This window comes from Coregonus clupeaformis, chromosome 33 (genome assembly GCF_020615455.1).
Source record: "Coregonus clupeaformis isolate EN_2021a chromosome 33, ASM2061545v1, whole genome shotgun sequence".
Lineage (NCBI taxonomy): Eukaryota > Metazoa > Chordata > Actinopteri > Salmoniformes > Salmonidae > Coregonus > Coregonus clupeaformis.
Window position 1 is genome coordinate 14,336,453 of NC_059224.1, and position 27,067 is coordinate 14,363,519.

General features: G+C 44.3%; 1 protein-coding gene across 1 annotated transcript in view; it reads left to right on the forward strand.

The window, feature by feature from the left end:
* LOC121548505 (neurexin-3b-like) overlaps window positions 1-27,067 on the forward strand; it is a 518,873-nt gene that overhangs the window by 480,645 nt on the left and 11,161 nt on the right. Inside the window, exon 24 of the mRNA XM_045210142.1 lies at window positions 15,061-15,139. Within this exon, the coding sequence (XP_045066077.1) occupies window positions 15,061-15,139 (79 nt within the window). The remainder of the gene's footprint in view (window positions 1-15,060; window positions 15,140-27,067) is intronic.

Sequence of the window (27,067 nt, forward strand, 5' to 3'; positions counted from 1 at the left end):
CAGCTGACTCAATTGTTACTATTTCAGAAAAATAATAACATACTAATAATACATGTTATGGCAGCACTGTTTCTTTAAAATATATATTTTAGTATCGAATGAGTTCTGGAGCTTTGTATTCGGTTACCCTCCTCACATTAGAGAGCCCGCTGCCTCCCAGCACTGTTGGTGTCTGTTGTGGTAAATCAGTGTTTGACCAAGGTAGAGTTACAGCACAGTTCATAGCCCAGTTCATCTAAAGCCCTAATGTGAAGAACAAATCTCTGCTGCACATTGATGCATATTCTTACCATCCCTCCCCTTAGAGCCTGCTGTTGGTTTAGCTGACATACGTGTGTGTGTGTGTCCGTGTATGCCTGCGTGCGTGCACGCATATGTCCACGTGTTCCTACGAGTGTGCACGTGTGTGCCACAGAATAAATACACATTATGGTAATACTGTGGCGTTGTCTGTGATGTCATAATGAAATGTATTGTAAGTGCTTTATTGGCTAAGCCCAGCTGTTTTCTGGTTCTTTCTTAATGGGGAAGACGAGGGTAATGATTCACATTGTTGCCCACAGATAATTGTTATAGTACATTACGCTACTACAGCACACTAAAGCCTGTTGCAAGCCAATGTATGCACCCCAAATAGCACCCTATTCCCTACATAGTGCACTACTTTTAAACAGGCCTCATATGGCTCTGGTCAAAATTAGTGCACTAGGGGGCCATTTGGTACACAGTCAATACCAATGAAATGGAATAGGAATCATGTACAACAGGGCCTCTGGAGTATATTTAATGTCATTTCTTCATCAGTTAGTTACAGCGTTTTCAACGTTCATATTTTGAGAATAGAGACTTAATTGAATATGCTTAATTTGGGTTTGTGCTCATTAGGAGTTGAACTCAGAAGGGACCTCGTTGTTTAATTTGTGAAAAGTAAAGATTTCAGCTTAGAGGCTTGCGTAATGACCAACGCACAGCAAAGCATATTGATTCTGTATCACAGCCTTGAAGCAATAATAACTTCTGTGAGAGAGGAGCATTAAAAATACAAGACCAGAACATAGTTAAATATCAAATTGTATCTCTTTGAACTCCAACAACCTGCCATTCAATTAAATTAAATAACTATATTATTGCTGTGTTTGCAGTATTTCTGAGGGAGCCTGCTAAAGAGTCATTAGCCGTGACCAAGGCACCCTATTCCCAGGGCTCTGGTCAAAAGTAGTGCACTAGGGAATAGGGTGCCCCCCCCTCCCCTCTTCTCACTTCCCTCTTTGAACAGCCACACATGGTAACAAGACCCTACCTCTAAACACTGGGAACTGTCATTTAAACATCCATGTAGAGTAACAACCTTGCAAGTGTACAGAACAGCATGTGTGTCAAGCAGATTTTAGCTACGGCTCCAGCATAGCTCATATCACACTGCACAGCATGGGAAGAATCGCACCTCTCTCTCTCGCTCTCTCTTTCCCGCTCCCTGCCTCTCTCCCTCCTCTCTGAGTGTTAGTCAGCCCCTCCCTGATGACCTTGTCCTCAGCAGCAGCAGGCCCAGTGATTAAGGATCAGGGCCAAATACCATTTCCTTTTTACCATTTCCACAGGAAGATAAACGACTTCTGTTTGATACGGGCTGTTTGATACGGGCCCACCGGGCAATTAGACTGCACTGTGGCACTGCATCCCAAACGGAACCGTATTTGATACATACTGCACTAGGGCCCTGGTCAAAAGTAGTGCACTATGTAGGGAATAGGGTGCCATATGTGATGCAGACTGTGACTCTGCCAGCCTGCTACCCTTCTCCCAGTGCTTTGTTAGTGCTCTCTGTGTACAGAAGCCATTCCGGATAAATAAATACTCCACACAACCTATTGCACTGAAACTGCAATGTGAGGGCGACAGTGTGAACAATTAAATGTATTTCCTACTTATTTTTTCATTATTTTTATTTTATCCGCTGCGGTATGTATGACGTGAGAGGAAACAATAATGCTGAACGGAGGAAGTCCAGGAGAGGAGAGGAGAGGAGAGGAGAGGAGAGGACAGGACAGGACAGGACAGGACAGGACAGGACAGGAAAGGAGAGGAGAGGAGAGGAGAGGAGAGGAGAGGAGAGGAGAGGAGAGGAGAGGACAGGACAGGACAGGACAGGACAGGACAGGACAGGACAGGACAGGACAGGACAGGACAGGACAGGACAGGACAGGACAGGACAGGAGAGGAGAGGAGAGGAGAGGAGAGGAGAGGAGAGGAGAGGAGAGGAGAGGAGAGGAGAGGAGAGGAGAGGAGAATGCTTACTAAGGGTGGCTCTTTGGAAATATCAATATTTGATCTTGGAAATCACTTAGGGTTGGTTTTAGAACCCATTTAGCTGTAATACATCTTCTACATTAAGGAACTCAGTAAACATCTGAAAACTAACCTCTGCGGGTCTGTAATGGTATTATAGTTGGGTTTAATGGGGTACTGGTGTTCTATTACAGCTCTATATTATCTATGATCTCTAATTTGGTGTTAACAAAAAGCAATCATGTAATTGTAGACCTCATCCAGCAGCATCATACATTACCACTCCACTAAGACATACAGCAACGTCCACATCTAAGAATAGGACTTTTCATCCAGCTGTTAATAGCATATGTGCCAACACTTAGTTCCCCCTCCTCCTCTCTTCCTCCTCTCTCCCTCCTCTCTCCCTCCTCCTCTCTTCCTCCTCTCTCCCTCCTCCTCTCTTCCTTCTCTCTCCCTCCTCTCTCCCTCCTCCTCTCTCCCTCCTCCTCTCTCCCTCCTCCTCTCTTCCTCCTCTCTCCCTCCTCCTCTCTTCCTCCTCTCTCCCTCCTCTCTCCCTCCCCCTCTCTCCTCCCCTCCCTCCCTCCCTCCTCCTCCCTCCTCCTCTCTCCCTCCTCCTCTCTTCCGCCTCTCTCCCTCCTCTCTCCCTCCTCTCTCCCCCTCCTCTCTTCCCCTCTCTCTTCCTCCTCTCTCCCTCCTCCCTCTCCTCCCCCCCCCTCTCTCCCTCCCTCTCCTCCTCCTCCTCCCTTCCTCCTCTCCCCCTCCTCCTCTCTCCCTCCTCTCTCCCCTCCTCTCCTCCCTCCCCCTCCTTCCTCCCCTCCTCCCTCCTCTCTCTCCCTCCTCCTCTCCCCTCCTCTCTCCCTCCTCCCTTCCCTCTCTCCCTCCTCTCTCCCTCCTCCTCTCTCCCTCCTCCTCTCTTCCTCCTCCTTTCTCCCTCCTCTCTCCCTCCTCCTCTCTTCCTCCTCCTCTCTTCCTCCTCTCTCCCTCCTCCTCTCTTCCTCCTCTCTCCATCCTCCTCCTCCTCCTCCTCTCTATCCCCTCTCATCTATCTGTGAGGGAGTGAGTGAAAAGAGTTGTGGCAGCCTATTGATAGTTATAAGGCTGAATGCCATCGATTCCCCTTGTAATACAAGCCTCTCTTCTTATCGTCCTGTCAAAGATCAGACATGATAACACAGATCAGACACAATCGAAATGAAAGCTTACGTCAAGGAGATGACTATCTGGGGGAGTGGATTTTTATTGTATTATTTTACCAGGTAAGTTGACTGAGAACACATACTCATTTACAGAAACGACCTAGGGAATAGTTACAGGGGAGAGGAGGGGAGATGAATGTGCAATTTGGAAGCTGGGAATGATTAGGTGGCCACGATGGTATGAGGGCCAGATTGGGAATTTAGCCAGGACACCGGGGTTAACACCACTGCTCTCACGATAAGTGCCATGGGATTTTTTGTGACCACAGAGAGTCAGGACACCCGTTTAACGTCCCATCCGAAAGACGGCACCCTACACAGGGCAATGTCCCCAATCACTGCCATGGGGTATTGGGATCTTTTATTTATATTTTACCAGAGGCCTCCTACTGGCCCTCCAACACCACTTCCAGCAGCATCTTGTACCCCATCCAGGGACCGACCAGGACCAACCCTGCTTAGCTTCAGAGGTAAGCCAGCAGTGGGATATGCTTCTGGCTAGAGAACAGGAGAGGAGAGGGGAGATGAGGGCGGGGGAGTAGAGAGGGGAGAGGAGGGAGAGGGGAGAGGAGAGGAGGGAGAGGAGAGGGAGGAGAGAGAGGAGGGAGAGGAGAGGAGAGGGGAGAGGAGAGGGAGAGGAGAGGAGAGGAGAGGAGAGGAGAGGAGAGGAGAGGAGAGGAGAGGAGAGGAGAGGAGAGGAGAGGAGAGGAGAGGAGAGGAGAGGGTAGGAGAGGGGAGGAGAGGCTGTACGTATGTATTTATAACCCATGGAATACTGTATACTGTATATGGACACATATCCCTCCTCCATATCCCTCTCTCGAACCACAGAGGACCTCAAGGTTACCGCGGCAAATACAGGAACATGCTTCTTATCCCATGTCTTACATTTGCCCTTCTTCTACTTTGTGGCCGGCCACTCTGATCTCCACGGCGACAACTCACACCGCTAGAGGATAGCCATGGAAACGGTCAGAGAGTATAAAAGAGAGAGCTTGAGTTAGAATCGATTCATTCTTCCTTTGTTCTCACCCCCAAAAAAACAATCGCTACACCATGGGAGGGTTGTGCTCTTTTGTCGCGTTGTAAATAAGGCAAATTGGGTTTGGATGGTTGAGATGATATGTGGCATTGTTGGATGCTGTTGTCCTTTACCTTAAAGGCTTCCCCCATTTCCCTCCTTGCCATCTGGGCAGAAAACAGCAGGGTATTTGTTGAGATAAAAGTCTAGGCGTAATATGTAATATGTAACTACCCCTGCTCTGTGATGTCCCCCATATATATGAATATATACCAGCAAAGTTTACCTTCCCTTCCCCTAGGCTCTAACACAAGCCTGTACCATCTCATAATTGATGTAAAAGCCAATCTGGGGGCTCAGCAGAGATCCTGTTAGAGGTGTAATATGTTGCATGTGTTGTTCTTACTGACCCAGAGGGAAATTAAAGTGTTAGGACATGTCTCAAATGGAACCCTATTCCCTATATATAGTGCACTACTTTAGACCAGGGCCCATAGGGAAAAGTGACTCTAGTCAAAAGTAGTGCACCATATAGGGAATAGGGTGCCTGTAGGGACCCATAACATGTCTGCCTCCACTATATCTCACCAGAGCCTGTAGGGCTGGTGAGTTTACCCGGCTTATCAGATCACAGGCATATAGGATGGCCCAGAGCTGTATACATCCAAATGTAAATAAATAAATGCACCACTAACCTCAGGTATTAGACAGTGTTACACGGTGCACCACTAACCCCAGGTATTAGACAGACCGGTGAAAGTGAAAACAGTCCTACAGTATTCATTCCCCTTGGCATTTTTCCTATTTTGTTGCATTACAACCTATAAGTTCAATGGATTTTTATTTACATTTCATGACATACACAAAATAGTCCAAAATGGTGAAGTGGAATGAAAAAAATAACTATATATATATATATAACGGAAAAGTGGTGCGTGCATATGTATTCACCCCCTTTGCTATGAGTCCCCTAAATAAGATCTGGTGCAAACCAATTACCTTCAGAAGTCACATAATTAGTTAAATAAAGTCCACCTGTGTGCAATCTAAGTGTCACATGATCTGTCACATGATCTCAGTATATATACACCTGTTCTGAAAGGCCCCAGAGTCTGCAACACCACTAAGCAAGGGGCACCACCAAGCAAGCGGCACCATGAAGACCAAGGAGCTCTCCAAACAGGTCAGGGACAAAGTTGTGGAGAAGTAGAGATCAGGGTTGGGTTATAAAAAAACATCCGAAACTTTGAACATCCCACGGAGCACCATTAAATCCATTATTAAAAAATGGGAAGAATATGGCACCACAGCAAACCTGCCAAGAGAGGACCGCTCACCAACGCTCACAGACCAGGCAAGGAGAGCATTAATCAGAGTCAACAAAGAGACCAAAGATAACCCTGAAGGAGCTGCAAAGCTCCACAGCGGAGATTGGAGTATCTGTCCATAGGACCACTTTAAGCTGTACACTCCACAGAGCTGGGCTTTACAGAAGAGTGGCCAGAAAAAAGCCATTGCTTAAAGAAAAAAATAAGCAAACACGTTTGGTGTTCTCCAAAAGGCATGTTGGAGACTCCCCAAACATATGGAAGAAGGTACTCTGGTCATATGAGACTAAAATGGAGTGTTTTGGCCATCAAGGAAAACGCTATGTCTGGCGCAAACCCAACACCTCTCATCATCCCGAGAACACCATCCCATGCATGGTGGTGGCAGCATCATGCTGTGGGGATGTTTTTAATCGGCAGAGACTGGGAAACTGGTCAGAATTGAAGGAATGATGGATGGTGCTAAATACAGGGAAATTCTTGAGGGAAACCTGTTTCAGTCTTCCAGAGATTTGAGACTGGGAATACCACTAAAGCAACACTCAAGTGGTTTAAGATGAAACATTTAAATGTCTTGGAATGGCCTAGTCAAAGCCCAGACCAGAATCTGTGGTATGACTTAAAGATTGCTGTACACCAGCGGAACCCATCCAACTTGAAGGAGCTGGAGCAGTTTTGCCTTAAAGAATGGGCAAAAATCACAGTGGCTAGATGTGCCAACCCAAGAGACTTGCAGCTGTAATTGCTGCAAAAGTTTGCCCTACAAAGTATTGACTTTGGGGTGGTGAATAGTTATGCACGCTCAAGTTTTCAGTTTTGTTGTCTTATTTCTTGTTTGTTTCACAAAAAAATATATTTTGCATCTTCAATGTAGTAGGTATGTTGTGTAAATCAAATGATACAAACCCCCCAAAAAATCCATTTTAATTCCAAGTTGTAAGGCAACGAAATAGGAAAAATGCCAAGGGGGGTGAATACTTTCGCAAGCCACTGTACTTTCTTCTATTCCAACAGTAAATCAATTGTTATACATACTGTAGCTCTGCTACTTAAAACTGTGTGAAACGTTGTGTGAAACATCAGTGAATATTCATCATCCACAAAGTGAATCAGAGAAGTACCTACAAGGACTCAGGAAAAGTTGTTAATCACCACAAAATAGTTGCAATAAGAGGGCTGGCTTTTTATTTTTTAGCTCAATATTTTGGTCCGAATGTGATTCATTCAGCACCTTTTTGGAGGGTCAAGCTTGATTGCGGGTCTAGCTGGTGATTTCTTTAGTTGCGATTGGGATGGTAATTATAGGCTTGTTCTGATAACGGTGGCTGCAGCACAAGACTGCTCTGATGATTCTCAGAGTTCTAGAAGCACTGATTAGTTCCGTAAAGACAATGTTCCATGTCCACCATTTTGTAGCCTTACTTCTCCCACAAGGAGAATGGTAAGGCTGTGTGTGTGTGTGTGCGCGCGTCTGCCTGTGTGCGTGCCAGAAGTCTATCTGTATTGATCTCAGTGTGATTATTTTAGCATACTAACTTCAAAGGTATAGGCTGTTATAATGATCTCTGTCGTCTCAGTATTGATTGTGTCATTCCTTTGTTGTTTTAGGGGCTAAAGATGATATAACCGCATTATATGGTGAATGTCAGATATAGTCCTCATATCTAAAGCTTTCTGCATCCTCCGCCTTGAATTATTCACATACACACACACACTGCACCGCCACCCTGTAAAACCCTCCGCCTCACACACACACACACAGTCACACACTTGCAGAAATGAAGATGAAAGACAGTTTGTTGAGAATAATTGCAGTAAAAATAAATCACTTTGCTGCCAAAATATATCCCACTGCATGTTATGGAGATTTAGCCTGAGAATTGGATTCCTCCAGCTGTGAAATCCCTTTCTGTAGTCCTGCCGGCCATACATATCATTATTCTACACTACAGAATACTACAGAGCCAGGCAACACTATTTCTCTCTTCAATGCACATGCAATTTTGCTTTTGAAAATGTTGCATTCCACGAGAATAGGAAGTGCGATATTTCAAAAACGTGAATATGGTGAATATACTTTTCAAATAGTTCTTACACAAAAATGGCATTATCATTATTTTCAAAATGTCACAGTATTATTCCAACCTCATACTGTGGAAATGTATATAAAACACATGAAAATCAGGAGGAGAGGAGGAGGAGGGGAGGAGGGGAGGAAGAAAGGAGAGAAGGAGAAGAGGAGAGGAGGAGGAGGGGAGGAGGGGAGGAGGGGAGGAGGAGAGGAGGAGGAGGGGAGGAAGAAAGGAGGGGGAGGAGAGGAGGAGGAGGGGAGGGGAGGAAGAAAGGAGGGGAGGAGGAGAGGAGAGGAGGAGGAGGGGAGGAGGGGAGGAAGAAAGGAGGGGAGGAGGGATATATAGGTGAAGATGGAAGGGCTGCTGTGTGGCGAGCACTACACTTTTAGAAAAAAAGGTGCTACTTAGAACCTAAATGGGTTCTTCAGCTGTCCCCATAAGAGAACCCTTTGAAGAACCCTTTTTGGTTACAGGTAGAACCCTTTTGGTTTCAGGTAGAACCCTTTTCACAGAGGGTTCTACATGTAACCCAAATGGGTTCTATCTGTAACCAAAAAGAGCTCTCCTATCATGACAGCTGAAGAGTATAGCTGGGTGATAATAAGCACCTAGCAGGGTTCTCAGTGCCTTTGATCCAGACGCGGTGTGGAGACTGAGGCAGCAGCCTCCCCTGGACAGATAGAGGGAGGCCCTGGTCGACTGTTTGAAGAGTAAGGGAGTGCCCCCAGCTGCAAACAGAAGGACGCACCGACAATACTGACTATGCCACCATCTGTCTCTCATCCCTCAGACCACCCCACTGCCTGTCGCACGGTGGCCAATCTCCTCTGGTCCTGTTGTGGCTTTGTTCTCTAACTCCTCTGCTGTGAGACTGTGAAATATATGTCCTGGACTCCGACATGACAAAGATATTACAACACACCCTGCCGACCGTCCTACGGTGGCCCATCTCTCCCATCATCTCCCATTGTCCTATAGTGGGTTAATCTCTGAGACATGTGTTCCCTCTGCCATGGTGGGTTAGTCTCTGAGACATGTGTTCCATCTGCCGTGGTGGGTTAGTCTCTGAGACATGTGTTCCCTCTGACATGGTGGGTTAGTCTCTGAGACATGTGTTCCCTCTGCCATGGTGGGTTAGTCTCTGAGACATGTGTTCCCTCTGCCATGGTGGGTTAGTCTCTGAGACATGTGTTCCCTCTGCCATGGTGGGTTAGTCTCTGAGACATGTGTTCCCTCTGACATGGTGGGTTAGTCTCTGAGACATGTGTTCCCTCTGCCATGGTGGGTTAGTCTCTGAGTCAGACGTGTTCCCTCTGCCATGGTGGGTTAGTCTCTGAGTCAGACGTGTTCCCTCTGACATGGTGGGTTAGTCTCTGAGACATGTGTTCCCTCTGACATGGTGGGTTAGTCTCTGAGTCAGACGTGTTCCCTCTGCCATGGTGTGTTAGTCTCTGGGACAGACATGCCTTCCTTCTGTTATGAGACTGTAGCGGGGTTTTGTCCTAGCCACAGAGACATGCGTTCTATACTTTGAGACTTATTGGAGAACAGGTGAGAGCTGCAGGCCAGGTACCCCCTCAGGCACAGAGGCTTCAAACATGTTCACTATGCAAAGTGGGCCAGACATGGGCTCTACATCAGTACTTCCCAAGCCACTCCTCGGGGAACACCAGACATTTCACCTTTTTGTTTTTGCCCTAACTGGCGCACCTGATTCAATTAGTCAAAAGGTTGATGATTAGTAGACTAATGGAATGAGGTGTGCCAGTTCAGGGCTAAAACAAAGGTGTGAATGTGTCTGGTTTAGAATGTGTCTGGTTTAGAATGTGTCTGGTTTAGAATGTGTCTGGTTTAGAATGTGTCTGGTTTAGAATGTGTCTGGTTTAGAATGTGTCTGGTTTAGAATGTGTCGGGCTTAGAATGTGTCTGGTTTAGAATGTGTCTGGTTTAGAATGTGTCTGGTTTAGAATGTGTCTGTGTTAGAATGTGTCTGGTTTAGAATGTGTCTGGTTTAGAATGTGTCGGGCTTCGTTTGTGTCTGGTTTAGAATGTGTCTGGTTTACAGTGTGTCTGGTTAAGAATGTGTCTGGCTTAGAATGTGTCTGGTTTAGAATGTGTCTGGTTTAGAATGTGTCTGGTTTAGAATGTGTCTGGTTTAGAATGTGTCTGGCTTAGAATGTGTCTGGTTTAGAATGTGTCTGGTTTAGAATGTGTCAGGCTTAGAATGTGTCTGGTTTAGAATGTGTCTGGGTTAGAATGTGTCTGGTTTAGAATGTGTCTGGTTTAGAATGTGTCTGGTTTAGAATGTGTCTGGCTTAGAATGTGTCTGGTTTAGAATGTGTCTGGTTTAGAATGTGTCTGGCTTAGAATGTGTCTGGTTTAGAATGTGTCTGGTTTAGAATGTGTCGGGCTTCGTTTGTGTCTGGTTTAGAATGTGTCTGGTTTAGAATCTGTCTGGTTTAGAATGTGTCTGGTTTAGAATGTGTCTGGCTTAGAATGTGTCTGGTTTAGAATGTGTCTGGTTTAGAATGTGTCCGGTTTAGAATGTGTCGGGCTTCGTTTGTGTCTGGTTTAGAATGTGTCTGGTTTAGAATCTGTCTGGTTTAGAATGTATCTGGTTTAGAATGTGTCTGGCTTAGAATGTGTCTGGTTTAGAATGTGTCTGGTTTAGAATGTGTCTGGTTTAGAATGTGTCTGGGTTAGAATGTGTCTGGTTTAGAATATGTCTGGTTTAATATGTGTCTGGTTTATAATGTGTCTGGTTTAGAATGTGTCTGGCTTAGAATGTGTCTGGTTTAGAATGTGTCTGGTTTAGAATGTGTCTGGTTTAGAATGTGTTTGGCTTAGAATGTGTTTGGTTTAGAATGTGTCTGGTTTAGAATGTGTCTGGTTTAGAATGTGTCTGGTATAAAATGTGTCTGGTTTAGAATGTGTCTGGCTTAGAATGTGTCGGGTTTAGAATGTGTCTGGTTTAGAATGTGTCTGGTTTAGAATGTGTCTGGTTTAGAATGTGTCGGGCTTAGAATGTGTCGGGCTTAGAATGTGTCGGGCTTAGAATGTGTCTGGTTTAGAATGTGTCTGGTTTAGAATGTGTCGGGCTTCGTTTGTGTCTGGTTTAGAATGTGTCTGGTTTAGAATGTGTTGGGCTTAGAATGTGTCTGGTTTAGAATGTGTCTGATTTAGAATGTGTCTGGTTTAGAATGTGTCTGGTTTAGAATGTGTCGGGCTTAGAATGTGTCTGGTTTAGAATGTGTCTGGTTTAGAATGTGTCCGGCTTCGTTTGTGTCTGGTTTAGAATGTGTCTGGTTTAGAATGTGTCTGGCTTAGAATGTGTCTGGTTTAGAATGTGTCTGGGTTAGAATGTGTCTGGTTTAGAATGTGTCTGGTTTAGAATGTGTCGGGCTTAGAATGGGTCTGGTTTAGAATGTGTCGGGCTTAGAATGTGTCTGGTTTTGTCACGATCGTCGGTGAGAGAGGAGGACCAAGGCGCAGCGTTGAATGCGAACATATTTATTTATATAATGATCACACGAACAAAACAACAAAACGAAAACGTGACGTCCCTGGTTACATACACGAACCAACACGGAACAAGAAACCACACCCAATGAATGCCTAACGGCTACCTAAGTATGACTCCCAATCAGAGACAACGAGCTACATCCGTCTCTGATTGGGAGCCACCCTGGCCAACATGGATATACAAAACTAGAATACCCAAAGGAAACTCACACCCTGGCTCAACATACAAGTGTCCCCAGAGCCAGGGCGTGACAGGTTTAGTATATGTCTGGTTTAGAATGGGTCTGGTTTAGTATGTGTCTGGTTTAGAATGTGTCTGGTTTAGAATGGGTCTGGTATAGTATGTGTCGGGCCTAGAATGGGTCTGGTTTAGTATGTGTCGGGCTTAGAATGTGTCTGGTTTAGAATGTGTCTGGTTTAGAATGTGTCGGGCTTCGTTTGTGTCTGGTTTAGAATGTGTCGGGCCTAGAATGGGTCTGGTTTAGTATGTGTTGGGCTCAAAGATGAAACAATATATCCATGGTACCTGTATTATGAAGTGATTTTTATTTTATTTATTTTATTTCACCTTTATTTAACCAGGTAAGCCAGTTGAGAGCAAGTTCTCATTTACAACTGCGACCTGGCCAAGATAAAGATAAAAAATGATGAAGTGATAAGATATTTATTGATCTTAAAGCTGAGACGTGAGGGGAGAGTCTGAGATTGGTGGAACAGTCTGGGCTAGTTTTCTTCTCTTCTCTCTGAGTCCTTTTCTGCACCCGCCATCAGAATAACCAGCAATATCTTCTCTCAGTAATAACCAGTCTTTTTACAGACATAATGTGACTTAAATTAATAATATCATATTTACCGAGGGCAATATTTTACGGCGATTCAGTTTAGTGAGTTTCCCATATCTTCTTTTCTCCGTTACTTATTTGTTCACGCTCAGGCACCCCCCCATCACAAACACACCGCCTCTCTCTCTCTCTCTCTCTCTCTCTCTCTCTCTTTTTCTCTCTCTCTCAGGACGTAGAGGTCGTATTTATATATAATAAATGGACACTGTAATCGTGGACTCTGTCTGTGTGTGTTCGGCTTAACAGGACAGCGGCACCTAGAAGTAGCAGCTGTGGAGGCACCAGCCGCCGCGTTTCATTAGTCTGTCAGTGTGGTGTTCCAGCCCTGCAAACTCAATCAGCCCTCTGATATCATAACCCTGCTCTGTGCCACCTCTTATTTTATCGCCCTGCTGATCCCTTCTAATAAACGCCTTTCAGTCGACTCTCGCTAAGTGCCAAGCACTCCACTCAACGCCGCACCACGCTGAAATACGACCCCTACGTCCTGCCTGAGTCGGCCCGAGAGACGGGGTGAGGCGAGGGGATAAATCAGAATTGTAGGATACTGGAGGCTGGCTGATATTCCACTGAGTCGGCGAGCACCTTTAAATCTGCCACATCCCAAATGGCACCCTATTCCCTATATAGTGCACTACTTTTGACCAGGGCCAATAGGCCCATTCTTTGACCAAAGAAGTACACTACATTGGGGTTGGGAATAGGATGAACTTTGAGAAACAAGCCTGTGTAATCACCTACAGTTACTAGGTTCCAAATGGCACCATATTCCCTATATAGTGCACTACTTTTGACTAGAGCCCATTTGACCAATGCACTATATAGGGAATAGGGTGCCATTTGGGAGGCCCTTTGTCCCCCATTCCTCCTCTGGTGCACAAATCACAGCATTTGAATGGAGGCAAGGCTAATCTCTAGCTCTGGGTTCTTCATTAGAGGCCATTGACTGTAGAGGAGGGAGGAGAGGTAAAGCAGGTTGTAAATAATGGGAGGAATGAGAGGAGCGCTATAAGGAAAACAATGATCTGTAGGTGGGAAGGAGAGAGCAGAATGATAAACACTATGAGAGGTTTAACTTGAAGTGATATAATCAAATCAATCTAATTTTATTTGCCACATGCGCCGGATACAACAGGTGTAGAAATTACCGTGAAATGCTTACTTACAGCCCTTAACCAACAATGGATTAATTTTTTTATAAAAAAGTAAAATAAAACAACAACAACAGTAGTCTGGGTAGCCATGATTAGCTGTTCAGGAGTCTTATGGCTTGGGGGTAGAAGCTGTTGAGAAGCCTTTTGGACCTAGACTTGGCGCTCCGGTACCGCTTGCCGTACGGTAGCAGAGAGAACAGTCTATGATTAGGGTGGCTGGAGTCTTTTACAATTTTGAGGGCCTTCCTCTGACACTGCCTGGTATAGAGGTCCTGGATGGCAGGAAGCTTGGCCCCAGTGATGTACTGGGCCATACGCACTACCCTCTGTAGTGCCTTGCGGTCGGAGGCCAAGCAGTTGCCATACCAGGCGGTGATGCAACCAGTCAGGATGTTCTCGATGGTGCAGCTGTAGAACTTTTTGAGGATCTGAGGACCCATGCCAAATCTTTTCAGTCTCCTGAAGGGGAATAGGCTATGTCGTGCCCTCTTCACGACTGTCTTGGTGTGTTTGGACCATGATAGTTCGTTGGTGATGTGGACACCAAGGAACTTGAAGCTCTCAACCTGTTCCACTACAGCCCCATCGATGAGAATGGGGGCGTGCTCAGTCCTCTTTTTTTTCCTGTAGTCCACAATCATCTCCTTTGTCTTGGTCACGTTGAGAGAGAGGTTGTTATCCTGGCACCACACGGCCAGGTCTCTGACCTCCTCCCTATAGGCTGTCTCATCATTTTCGGTGATCAGGCCTACCACTGTTGTGTCGTCGGCAAACTTAATGATGGTGTTGGAGTCGTGCCTGGCCATGCAGTCATGGGTGAACAGGGACTACAGTGGGGAAAAAAAGTATTTAGTCAGCCACCAATTGTGCAAGTTCTCCCACTTAAAAAGATGAGAGAGAACTCTATACCAGGCGGTGTCAGAGGAAGGCCCTCAAAATTGTAAAAGACTCCAGCCACCCTAATCATAGACTGTTCTCTCTGCTACCGCACGGCAAGCGGTACCGGAGCGCCAAGTCTAGGTCCAAAAGGCTTCTCAACAGCTTCTACCCCCAAGCCATAAGACTCCTGAACAGCTAATCATGGCTACCCAGACTACTGTTGTTGTTGTTTTATTTAACTTTTTTATTAAAAAATAAATCCATTGTTGGTTAAGGGCTGTAGGTAAGCATTTCACGGTAATTTCTACACCTGTTGTATCCGGCGCATGTGGCAAATAAAATTAGATTGATTTGATTATATCACTTCAAGTTAAACCTCTCATAGTGTTTATATAGATATATAGATATCTAGTACAGGATGGCTAGATATCTAGTACAGGCTGGCTAAATATCTAGTACAGGCTGGCTAAATATCTAGTACAGGCTGGCTAAATATCTAGTACAGGATGGCTAGATATCTAGTACAGGCTGGAGTGGGATGGTAGTAGGACACTGGATGTGCTCTATTGCCTCTCTAGTCTTCTGCTAGGGTCATTCTTCCATTCAGATATATTTAACTTAGGTGACTGTATGGGTCCACTGTCTGTCACAATGTCTGTGATGTGCAGCCTCTCACCATGTTCTCTGCTGTCTCTTCTCTCTGTCTGTCTCTGTGTGTCTGTCCCGGTGTGTCTCTGTGTCTCCCTTGCCCCAGCAGACGACAGATGACATTGTATCATCGGCGGAGTGTTCCAGCGATGACGAGGATCTGGAGGAGTGTGATTCCGGACACGCAGGTGGGATGGGTGTGTCGAGTTGTGCCTGCTCAGACCTACCAGTCTATTTTTATTTATTTATTTGATTTGCAACCGATACCAAAAAAGAGGATCGTTCTCCTCTAAGCATCAGGTCCCATGGGAGCCTAAAGTGTAACTTCAAAATACTTCCTAAAACCACCAAGAGGTACAGTAGCAAGAGTCTGAGGGTTTCAGCTATATATGCAAAGTTGAAAGAGCTCCAAGCACTTTGAAGTTGATGAAAGTAAGAGGTTATCCTTAGCAGGCCCTCTGTAGAAAAGTCACTTTTTTAAGTTTTAAGTTATATTTATGCTCCAAACTCTAAGTAACTGTATACATAGTTCTAGACACACCCACATATATTATAGTGTTATAGTCTGTGATACAGTTTGAGTATGGTCTCTGATACAAGTTACACTTAGCAGTGGGGCCTCTGGTCGTTAACATGGTTAAAAGCGTTAATACTGATTATGTTCTCTCAGCATTCAAAAGGAGAGCAAACTTTCAATCAAAAAGTACCAAATTAGTATCAAGCTCCATGTTCACACTGATGCTTCAAAATGTATCTGTCCTGTTTTACATGGTTGACATGTTTCTTGCTGTGCGTGTGTGCTTCTTCTCCACAGAGGATACATTTTGAGATAATTTTTTTTAAAAGAACAAAATGCTTTCAGCATAGATACTTTGATATGTAGCGGACTAACTGCAACAGACCCAGTCCTCCCCCTCTCTCTCTCTCCTGTTTGTTCCTTTCTTTCCTTATACGTTGGAGGCTTGCCTTACCTGAAACACTCTAATAGACAACAGATATCCTCACATTTCTGTGTGCATCGTTTTTATCTCTCTCCCCCTATACCACACATAGTTGTCACCAGGTTGAAGTGAGTTATAACTCTCAGTAGTGTGAAATAATAATAATAATAATAATAATAATAATAAAAATAATAATAATAATATAATAATAACACAATGCCAGAGCTGAACAGGAAGTGTGTTTTAAATGGAAGCATGTCACTTGTTTTGAGACGACTTGGGTTTAGGAGTGGTTTTATGCATGTTAATATTAATAACAAGCTGTCAGTCATGTCCCCAACAGAGCTCAGCCAGTCATATTGTCTGTCATGAGGATAGTAAATCCAGATATACTCCTATTAGTCCTGAGAATGAATAACTACTAACAAATACTGTATGATACATTCCATTAGTCCTGAGAATGAACAACTACTAACAAATACTGTCAGACAGCTATTGCTCCAACGAATGAATAACTACTAACAAATACTGTCTGATACACTCCATTAGACCTGAGAATGAATAATTACTAACAAAAACTGTCTGATACACTCCATTAGTCCTGAGAATGAATAATTGCTAACAAATACTGTCTGATACGCTCCATTAGTCCTGAGAATGAATAACTGCTAACAAATACTGTCTGATACACTCCATTAGTCCTGAGAATGAATAACTGCTAACAAATACTGTCTGATACACTCCATTAGTCCTGAGAATGAATAATTACTAACAAAAACTGTCTGATACACTCCATTAGTCCTGAGAATGAATAACTGCTAACAAATACTGTATGATACATTCCATTAGTCCTGAGAATGAATAACTACTTATTAATACTGTCTGGTTCAATGTGAAACAGCATAGAAAGACTCCCCAGAACGGACATCCCCATTCAAGTCACCGTTCCGTGGTTGGTCAATGTTCCGGCGGCCTATTGAATAGTCTAATTCTATTACTATTGTGTGGAGGACCTCGCCCCCTCTCTCCCCTCCTGAAGCCCTGTGGAAGTCATTCGCTAGCGAGCTAAAGCTTTTTTATTAGGGGGCTGTCCTTCCAAATGCCATCATAGAACACTAATTAATGCCGCACTAATCTGCCTAAATATGCCTGGGCTAATTATGAAACATATGTCCACTTTTTTCTCCGCACAATGTGAAGCAGATTTCATTAAGACCAATTGAAAACTATGTATTGGCCTCTTATGTTATCCCTGGTAGGAGATAATGAATCAGCGATTCGGCTTATTTATTTATATATTTTATTTATTTATATATTTCCGTATTGAAAGAGGTTTATGAATATGTGTACATGGGATAAGGTAATAATTCTACAGTTTGTAATCTCTATATCTTTGTGACCTTGTAATTTTATCATACCGTAAAGGCATTCTCTTTACTTAGAAATTGTGGTTAAGGTTTTTAAGTAGGGTTTCTTTTTTTATATAAAAGATTATGTGTTCCTTTTGATTTTCTCTGTAAAACAATGCACATGATAGCTTTACGTTATCTCAATGCATGAAGTTGTAATGACTTTGTTTACCTAAGGACAGCTGAAATGAAATGGACATGGCGGACAGCTTAAACAATTTAAAAGTTTAACTTTCAAAACATAAATCCCAAGTATTCTCAAAAGCAAAAATGTGAGTAAGTAACTACAGTATATTATGAACTTGTTAGTCAGAGTTTAGTTAACTTGGTACCCCCTCATATAGGCCTAGTGGTAATAATAAACTACATTTAGTTATAGGCCTAGTGGTAATAATAAACAACATTTAGTTATAGGCCTTGTGGTAATAATAAACTACATTTAGTTATAGGCCTAGTGGTAATAATACATTACATTTAGTCATAGGCCTTGTGGTAATAATAAACAACATTTAGTTATAGGCCTAGTGGTAATAATAAACTACATTTAGTTATAGGCCTAGTGGTAATAATAAACTACATTTAGTTATAGGCCTAGTGGTAATAATAAACAACATTTAGTTATAGGCCTAGTGGTAATAATAAACTACATTTAGTTATAGGCCTAGTGGTAATAAAAAACTACATTTAGTTATAGGCCTAGTGGTAATAATAAACTACATTTAGTTATAGGCCTAGTGGTAATAATAAACTACATTTAGTCATAGGCCTAGTGGTAATAATAAACAACATGTGCTCATATACAGTCATACATACATCTCAACATGTTGAGACAGACATTCATACACTCATTCTGCCCCTCTGCTTCTGGTTTTGTGAACAGTTGCATGACATTGTTTTTATTTTTTATGTTTGAATCTTTTTATTTTCCATAGTGAAGTGCATTTTGGATATCTCTCCTCCTATGTACCCTTTCTGACTTACTGTTCCTTTTGCTTGTGATTTGAGTTGTCCACACTTGTTTATTTATTTATTTATTCATGTTGTTCTCCTCATCTGTCTATCTACCAGGATAGAGCTCCCTCCGTTTTGCCCCATCTTGTGCCGCATGATATCTTGGTGATCGAAAGAAAAACAAAAGTACTCCTCCTACTCATCTTCTTGTTTATGTTGGCTGTGCCATTATTAAAGGCAGATTCTGAAACATACCCCATTTTCGATTTACAACACAGGAAATGAAAGGCAACAAAATAGTTTCTTGCCATCATACTTTTTTTGGGCCTTGTGCAGGCAACCCCATTCTGTCTCAAGAAAGTTGTGTCTGAAAGAATGACTCCCCACCACCCCCAACCCCATCCCCGCCCCAACCCCGCCCCCAACCCTGCCTTCTTTCTCTCAGCCTTTCTGCATATACATGTCGGTTTTGAATGCAGATGGCATTAAAATTATTTTATTGCTGCAAAGTATATCTGTTTTTCTATTCTATATCTGTTGCCGCAGTAGAAGGTACTTGTGGCATGACTATACAGTAGACTAGAAGACTAGCTTCCTGTAAATACCTCGGTGAATCATCCTCCTTCTTGCTAATGCATGCTGGGATTTGATTGGCGGCCATTTTGTGTGCTTCTACCTCCACCCATGGCTCTGCTCTCAGGCTAACCCTGCCCGCTGTTATGTGTTCTGGGGCAGCAGTGATGGTTACCCCGCCACTGCTCCCCCACCTGCTTCTTGTCGTGTTGGTTTCCGTGTCTGTAGTGTTTGTCTGTCTGTCTGTGTACGTCTGCCAACCTGTTGTGTCTGTTCTTAATGTTTGTCTGTGATTGTTTTGTCTATGTTTGAAAACTGTCTAAACCTGAACCTACCCTCTGATCCTGAGAGAGTTCCACAAGAAGGTAAATAAGGAACAGTGGAATATTCTACACCTGGGGCGGACTCCATTTCAATAATGTACAATTCAATAAATAAATGATAACATAATTAAGCACATTTCTCCTAACTAACTTCCTTATCAACCATGATCCATTTAGACAGCTACAACTCTGTCAGATGTACAGTAGCATTCAAAAGTTTGGACACACCTACTCATTACAGGGTTTTTCTTTATTTTTACTATTTTCTACATTGTAGAATAATAGTGAAGACATCAAAACTATGAAATAACACATGGAATCATGTAGTAACCAGAAAAGTCAACATATCTTTATATTTGAAAATATTCAAATAGCCACCCTTTGCCTTGATGACAGCTTTGCACACTCTTGGCATTATCTCAACCAGCCTTATGAGGTAGTCACCTGGAATGCATTTCAATTAACAGGTGTGCCTTCTTAAAAGTTCATTTGTGGAATTTATTTCCTTCTTAATACGTTTTTGTTGTGACAAAGTATGGGGGGTATACAGAAGATAGCCCTATTTGGTAAAATACCAAGTCCATATTATGGCAAGAACAGCTCAAATAAACAAAGAAAAACAACAGTCCATCATTACCTTTAGACATGAAGGTCAATCAATAACGAACATTTCAAGAAAGTTTCTTCAAGTGCAGTGGCAAAAACCATCAAGCACAGGAATAGAAGACCCAGAGTTACCTCTGCTGCAGAGGATAAATTCATTAGAGTTACCAGCCTCAGAAATTGCAGCCAAAATAAATGCCTCACAGAGTTCAAGTAACAGACACATCTCAACATCAACTGTTCAGATGGGACTGTGTGAATCAGGCCTTCATGGTCAAATTGCTGCAAAGAAACCACTATTAAAGGACACCAATAAGACGAAGAGACCTGCTTGGGCCAAGAAACATAAGCAATGGACATTAGAGCGGTGGAAATGTGTCCTTTGGTTTGCAGTCCAAATTAAAGATTTTTGGTTCCAACCGCCGTGTCTTTGTGAGACGCAGTGTGGGTGAACGGATGATCTCCGCATGTGTATTTCCCACCGTAAAGCATGGAGGAGGAGGTGTTATGGTGTGGGGGTGCTTTGGCTGGTGACACTGTCTGTGATTTATTTAGAATTCAAGGCACACTTAACCAGCATGGCTACCACAGCATTCTGCAGCGATACGCCATCCCATCTGGTTTGGGCTTAGTGGGACTATCATTTGTTTTTCAACAGGACAATGACCCAACACACCTCCAGGCTGTGTAAGGGCTATTTTTCCAAGAAGGAGAGTGATGGAGTGCTGCATCAGATGAGCTGGCCTCCACAATCCCCCAACCTCAACCCAATTGAGATGGTTTGGGATGAGTCGGACCGAAGAGTGAAGGAAAAGCAGCCAACAAGTGCTCAGCATATGTGGGAACTCCTTCAAGACTGTTGAAAAGCATTCCAGGTGAAGCTGGTGGAGAGAATGCCAAGAGTGTGCAAAGCTGTCATCAAGGCAAATGGTAGCTATTTGAAGACTCAAAAATAAAATATATTTTGATATGTTTAACACTTTTTGGTTTACTACATGATTCCATATGTGTTATTTCATAGTTTTATTATTATTATTATTATTATTATTATTATTATTCTACAATGTAAAAAATAGTAAAAAATAAAGTAAAACCCTTGAATTAGTAGGTGTGTCCAAACTTTTGACTGGTAGTGTAAGTCACTTGACTACTTGACAAATTGATTGATCAACAACGACATCCACATGCTGTTCAAGTCTCTCGTGAAACCTCATCATTATTAATACATGCTGCAGGTAATCAATCCCTTTGGTTAGGGAACTAATTCTGCCTTGGCTTGTCTTAGCGAATCATTGCATTTTATATTTTAGTCACTTAGCCGACACTCTTATCCAGTGCAACATTAGCAACATTGTACGTTATTTTTCAAAGAACAGAAAGAGCAGAGTGACAGGGTCGACAGGTAGTTAGTTTACTTCACAGTGATAGTGTCAGTCTAACAACGTCTCCATAAAACGAGGACATAAGACTGCCATCTAGCAGTGCAAGACAAACCACATGCGATAAAATATCATGAAATGTAATTGCATGAGCCATTAGATTAATGTATTAACGACTGATGAATAGCCCCGGTAATCTAATGGAGACCTAACCTAATTCTGCATGTCTCTTTAACACATGAGGCGGCAGGGAGAGAAGAAACCATGAGGAGACATTGGGCGGTCGCAGAGGAGAGAGTGAACTATGAGTGGGGTAGATCGGTGACTCTCTCTCTCTCTCTCTCTCTCTCTCTCTCTCTCTCTCTCTCTCTCTCTCTCTCTCTCTCTCTGTGTGTTGCACCTTGGTTGGCTGGCTCTGACGTTGTTAGGCCCAATCAGGCCGACTGTCAAGTCATTGCAGGCCCTAGATCAGTTTAAAGGTTATTCAGCTGACACATGTCAACGGAGCGGGCGGGGGAGCATAATGGCCATTCGAAAAATCGACCGGCTGACGGGGGACTCGCTGGGCTGCGTTACGACGCCGTGGCTGGCTGGAGGATGCCAATTGAAAATGCCGGAGTGCAACCAGCCAGCCTCATGATGACGGATTAAGACATATCTGCCACACTCTCTTGTAAAGGGACAGGACACCCGACAGAAAAACATCCTAGATATACTACAGTGAGGGAAAAAAGTATTTGATCCCCTGCTGATTTTGTACGTTTGCCCACTGACAAAGACATGATCAGTCTATAATTTTAATGGTAGGTTTATTTGAACATTGAGAGACAGAATAACAACAAAGAAATCCAGAAAAACGCATGTCAAAAATGTTATAAATTGATTTGCATTTTAATGAGGGAAAGAAGACCCCTCTGCAAAACATGACTTACATACTTGGTGGCAAAACCCTTGTTGGCAATCACAGAGGTCAGATGTTTCTTTTAGTTGGCCACCAGGTTTGCACACATCTCAGGAGGGATTTTGTTCCACTCCTCTTTGCAGATCTTCTCCAAGTCATTAAGGTTTCGAGGCTGATGTATGGCAACTCGAACCTTCAGCTCCCTCCACAGATTTTCTATGGGATTAAGGTCTGGAGACTGGCTGGGCCACTCCAGGACCTTAATGTGCTTCTTCTTGAGCCACTCCTTTGTTGCCTTGGCCGTGTGTTTTGCGTCATTGTCATGCTGGAATACCCATCCACGACCCATTTTCAATGCCCTGGCTGAGGGAAGGAGGTTCTCACCCAAGATTTGACGGTACATGGCCCGGTCCATCGTCCCTTTGATGCGGTGAAGTTGTCCTGTCCTCTTAGCAGAAAAACACCCCCAAAGCATAATGTTTCCACCTCCATGTTTGACGGTGGGGTGGTGTTCTTGAGTTGATGCCAAAGAGCTCGATTTTGGTCTCATCTGACCACAACACTTTCACCCAGTTCTCCTCTGAATCATTCAGATGTTCATTGGCAAACTTCAGACGGCCCTGTATATGTGCTTTCTTGAGCAGGGGGACCTTGCGAGCGCTGCAGGATTTCAGTCCTTCACGGCATAGTGTGTTACCAATTGTTTTCTTGGTGACTATGGTCCCAGCTGCCTTGAGATCATTGACAAGATCGTCCTGTGTAGTTCTGGGCTGATTCCTCACCGTTCTCATGATTATTGCAACTCCACGAGGTGAGATCTTGCATGGAGCCCCAGGCCGAGGGAGATTGACAGTTCTTTTGTGTTTCTTCCATTTGCGAATAATCGCACCAACTGTTTGCACCTTCTCACCAAGCTGCTTGGCGATGGTCTTGTAGCCCATTCCAGCCTTGTGTAGGTCTACAATCTTGTCCCTGACATCCTTGGAGAGCTCTTTGGTCTTGGCCATGGTGGAGAGTTTGGAATCTGATTGATTGATTGCTTCTTTGGACAGGTGTCTTTTATACAGGTAACAAGCTGAGATTGAGAGCACTCCATTTAAGAGTGTGCTCCTAATCTCAGCTCGTTACCTGTATAAAAGACACCTGGGAGCCTGAAATCTTTCTGATTGAGAGGGGGTCAAATACTTATTTCCCTCATTAAAATGCAAATCAATTGATAACATTTTTGACATGCGTTTTTCTGGATTTTTTTGTTGTTTTTCTGTCTCTCACTGTTCAAATAACCCTACCATTAAAATTATAGACAGATCATTTCTTTGTCAGTGGGCAAACGTACAAAATCAGCAGGGGATCAAATACTTTTTTCCCTCACTGTATATATACACTGCTCAAAAAAGGGAACACTAAAATAACACATCCTAGATCTGAATGAATGAAATAATCTTATTAAAAACTTTTTTCTTTACATAGTTGAATGTGCTGACAACAAAATCACACAAAAATGATCAATGGAAATCAAATTTATCAACCCATGGAGGTCTGGATTTGGAGTCACACTCAAAATTAAAGTGGAAAACCACACTACAGGCTGATCCAACTTTGATGTAATGTCCTTAAAACAAGTCAAAATGAGGCTCAGTAGTGTGTGTGGCCTCCATGTGCCTGTATGACCTCCCTACAACGCCTGGGCATGCTCCTGATGAGGTGTCGGATGGTCTCCTGAGGAATCTCCTCCCAGACCTGGACTAAAGCATCCGCCAACTCCTGGACAGTCTGTGGTGCAACGTGGCGTTGGTGGATGGAGCGAGACATGATGTCCCAGATGTGCTCAATTGGATTCAGGTCTGGGGAACGGGCACGCCAGTCCATAGCATCAATGCCTTCCTCTTGCAGGAACTGCTGACACACTCCAGCCACATGAGGTCTAGCATTGTCTTGCATTAGGAGGAACCCAGGGCCAACCGCACCAGCATATGGTCTCACAAGGGGTCTGAGGATCTCATCTCGGTACCTAATGGCAGTCAGGCTACCTCTGGCGAGCACATGGAGGGCTGTGCGGCCCCCCAAAGAAATGCCACCCCACACCATGACTGACCCACCGCCAAACCGGTCATGCTGGAGAATGTTGCAGGCAGCAGAACGTTCTCCACGGCGTCTCCAGACTCTGTCACGTCTGTCACATGTGCTCAGTTTGAACCTGCTTTCATCTGTGAAGAGCACAGGGCGCCAGTGGCGAATTTGCCAATCTTGGTGTTCTCTGGCAAATGCCAAAGGTCCTGCACGGTGTTGGGCTGTAAGCACAACCCCCACCTGTGGACGTCGGGCCCTCATACCACCCTCATGGAGTCTGTTTCTGACCGTTTGAGCAGACACATGCACATTTGTGGCCTGCTGGAGGTCATTTTGCAGGGCTCTGGCAGTGCTCCTCCTGCTCCTCCTTGCACAAAGGTGGAGGTAGCGGTCCTGCTGCTGGGTTGTTGCCCTCCTACGGCCTCCTCCACATCTCCTGATGTACTGGCCTGTCTCCTGGTAGCGCCTCCATGCTCTGGACACTACGCTGACAGACACAGCAAATCTTCTTGCCACAGCTCGCATTGATGTGCCATCCTGGATGAGCTGCACTACCTGAGCCACTTGTGTGGGTTGTAGACTCCGTCTCATGCTACCACTAGAGTGAAAGCACCGCCAGCATTCAAAAGTGACCAAAACATCAGCCAGGAAGCATAGGAACTGAGAAGTGGTCTGTGGTCACCACCTGCAGAACCACTCCTTTATTGGGGTTGTCTTGCTAATTGCCTATAATTTCCACCTGTTGTCTATTCCATTTGCACAACAGCATGTGAAATGTATTGTCAATCAGTGTTGCTTCCTAAGTGGACAGTTTGATTTCACAGAAGTGTGATTGACTTGGAGTTACATTGTGTTGTTGAAGTGTTCCCTTTATTTTTTTGAGCAGTGTACAAATGTACATGTGGACACCCCTTCAAATTAGTGAATTTGGCTATTTCAGCCACACCCGTTGCTGACAGGTGTATAAAATCGAGCACACAGCCATGCAATCTCCATTGACAAATATTGGCAGTAGAATGGCCTTACTGAAGAGCTCAGTGACTTTCAACGTGGCACCGTCATAGGATGCCACCTTTCCAACAAGTCAGTTCGTCAAATGTCTGCCCTGCTAGAGCTGTCCCGGTCAGCTGTAAGTGCTGTTATTGTGAAGTGGAAACGTCTAGGAGCAACAACGGCTCAGCCGCGAAGTGGTATGACACACAAGCTCTCAGAACAGGACCGTCGAGTGCTGAATCGCGTAGCGCGTAAAAAACGTCTGTCCTCGTTTGCATAATTTTTTACATTTACATTTTAGTCATTTAGCAGACGCTCTTATCCAGAGCGACTTACAGTTAGTGAGTGCATACGTTTTCATACTGGCCCCCCATGGGAAACGAACCCACAACCCTGGCGTTGCAATCACCATGCTCTACCAACTGAGCTACAGGGGACTACTCACTCACTAGCGAGTTCCAAACTGCTTCTGGAAGCAACGTCAGCACAATAACTGTTTGTCGGGAGCTTCATGAAATGGGTTTCCATTTGACGAGCAGCTGCACACAAGCCTAAGATCACCATGCGCAATGCCAAGTGTCGGCTGGAGTGGTGTAAAGCTCGCCGCCATTGGACTCAGTGGAAACACGTTCTCTGGAGTGATGAATCACGCTTCACCATCTGGTAGTCCGACAGATGAATCTGGGATTGGCGGATGCCAGGAGAACACAACCTGCCCCAATGCATAGTGCAAACTGTAAAGTTTGGTGGAGGAGGATTAATGGTCTGGGGCTGTTTTTCATGGTTCGGGCTAGGCCCCTTAGTTCCAGTGAAGGGAAATCTTAACGCTACAGCATACAAGACATTGACATTCTAGACGATTCTTTGCTTCCAACTTTGTGGCAACAGTTTGGGGAAGGCCCTTTCCTGTTTCAGCATGACAATGCCCCCGTGCACAAAGCGAGGTCCATACAAAAATGGTTTGTCGAGATCGGTGTGGAAGGACTTGACTGGCCTGCACAGAGCCCTGACCTCAACTCCATCAAACACCTTTGGGATGAATTGGAACGCCGACAGCGAGCCAGGCCTAATCGCCCAACATCAGTGCCCGACCTCACTAATGCTGTTGTGGCTGAATGGAAGCAAGTCCCTGCAGCAATGTTCGAACATCTAATGGAAAGCCTTCCCAGAAGAGCGGAGGCTGTTATAGCAGCAAAGGGGGGACCAACTCCATATTAATGGAATGAGATGTTCAACGAGCATGTGTATACATACTCTTGGTCATGTAGTGTCTCTGCCATGCTAGGTAACTGGCTAAAACATCCTAGATATCTGCCATGCTAGGTGACTGGCTAAAACATCCTAGCTCTGTGCCATGCTAGTTGACTGGCTAAACAATAGGGAAAAATAAGTAGTACCTCCCACCCCATGTAGAGTAGGACATTGGTGCGTTCTCATAAACTGGTGAAAACCTATTCCTGTCTTGCTGTCTGTATTCTGACACACAAGCTGTCAACTTCTCTTAGATGAACTGTATGCTACTGAGATTCACCTGAAGGTGAAAAGATCGAGACTTGTCCATGTCTAGTTTGTGCCCCATAGATGATAGGATCAGTTTTTTTGCTTGGTAGAAAGCTCAAACTTTCCGCCGATGCACCTGTATATTATAATAAGCCCAGGTGCAGTATGTCCCTTGAAATACTCTGATAGTAAGTGTTGTGTTGGTGGGCTCTCTCTCTCGCTCTCTCGCTCTCTGGTAATCACCTCTCTGCCTGCTGAGCCAGAGGTGAATGAATCTGCTGCAGTAGGACTCAGGCACAATGGGATTTTAGGTGTGAAAACGACTGACTCACACACAGTCTTCAGCCAGCCCTGTAAAATCCCATTGAGTCAGTCACTGTGGCCGCGTCTGGGCGAATGCCTGTGTGCTGCCTGCCTGTCTGCCGTCTCTCTCTCTCTCTGTGGTGTCACAGCCGCTAAAACCCGACACGCTG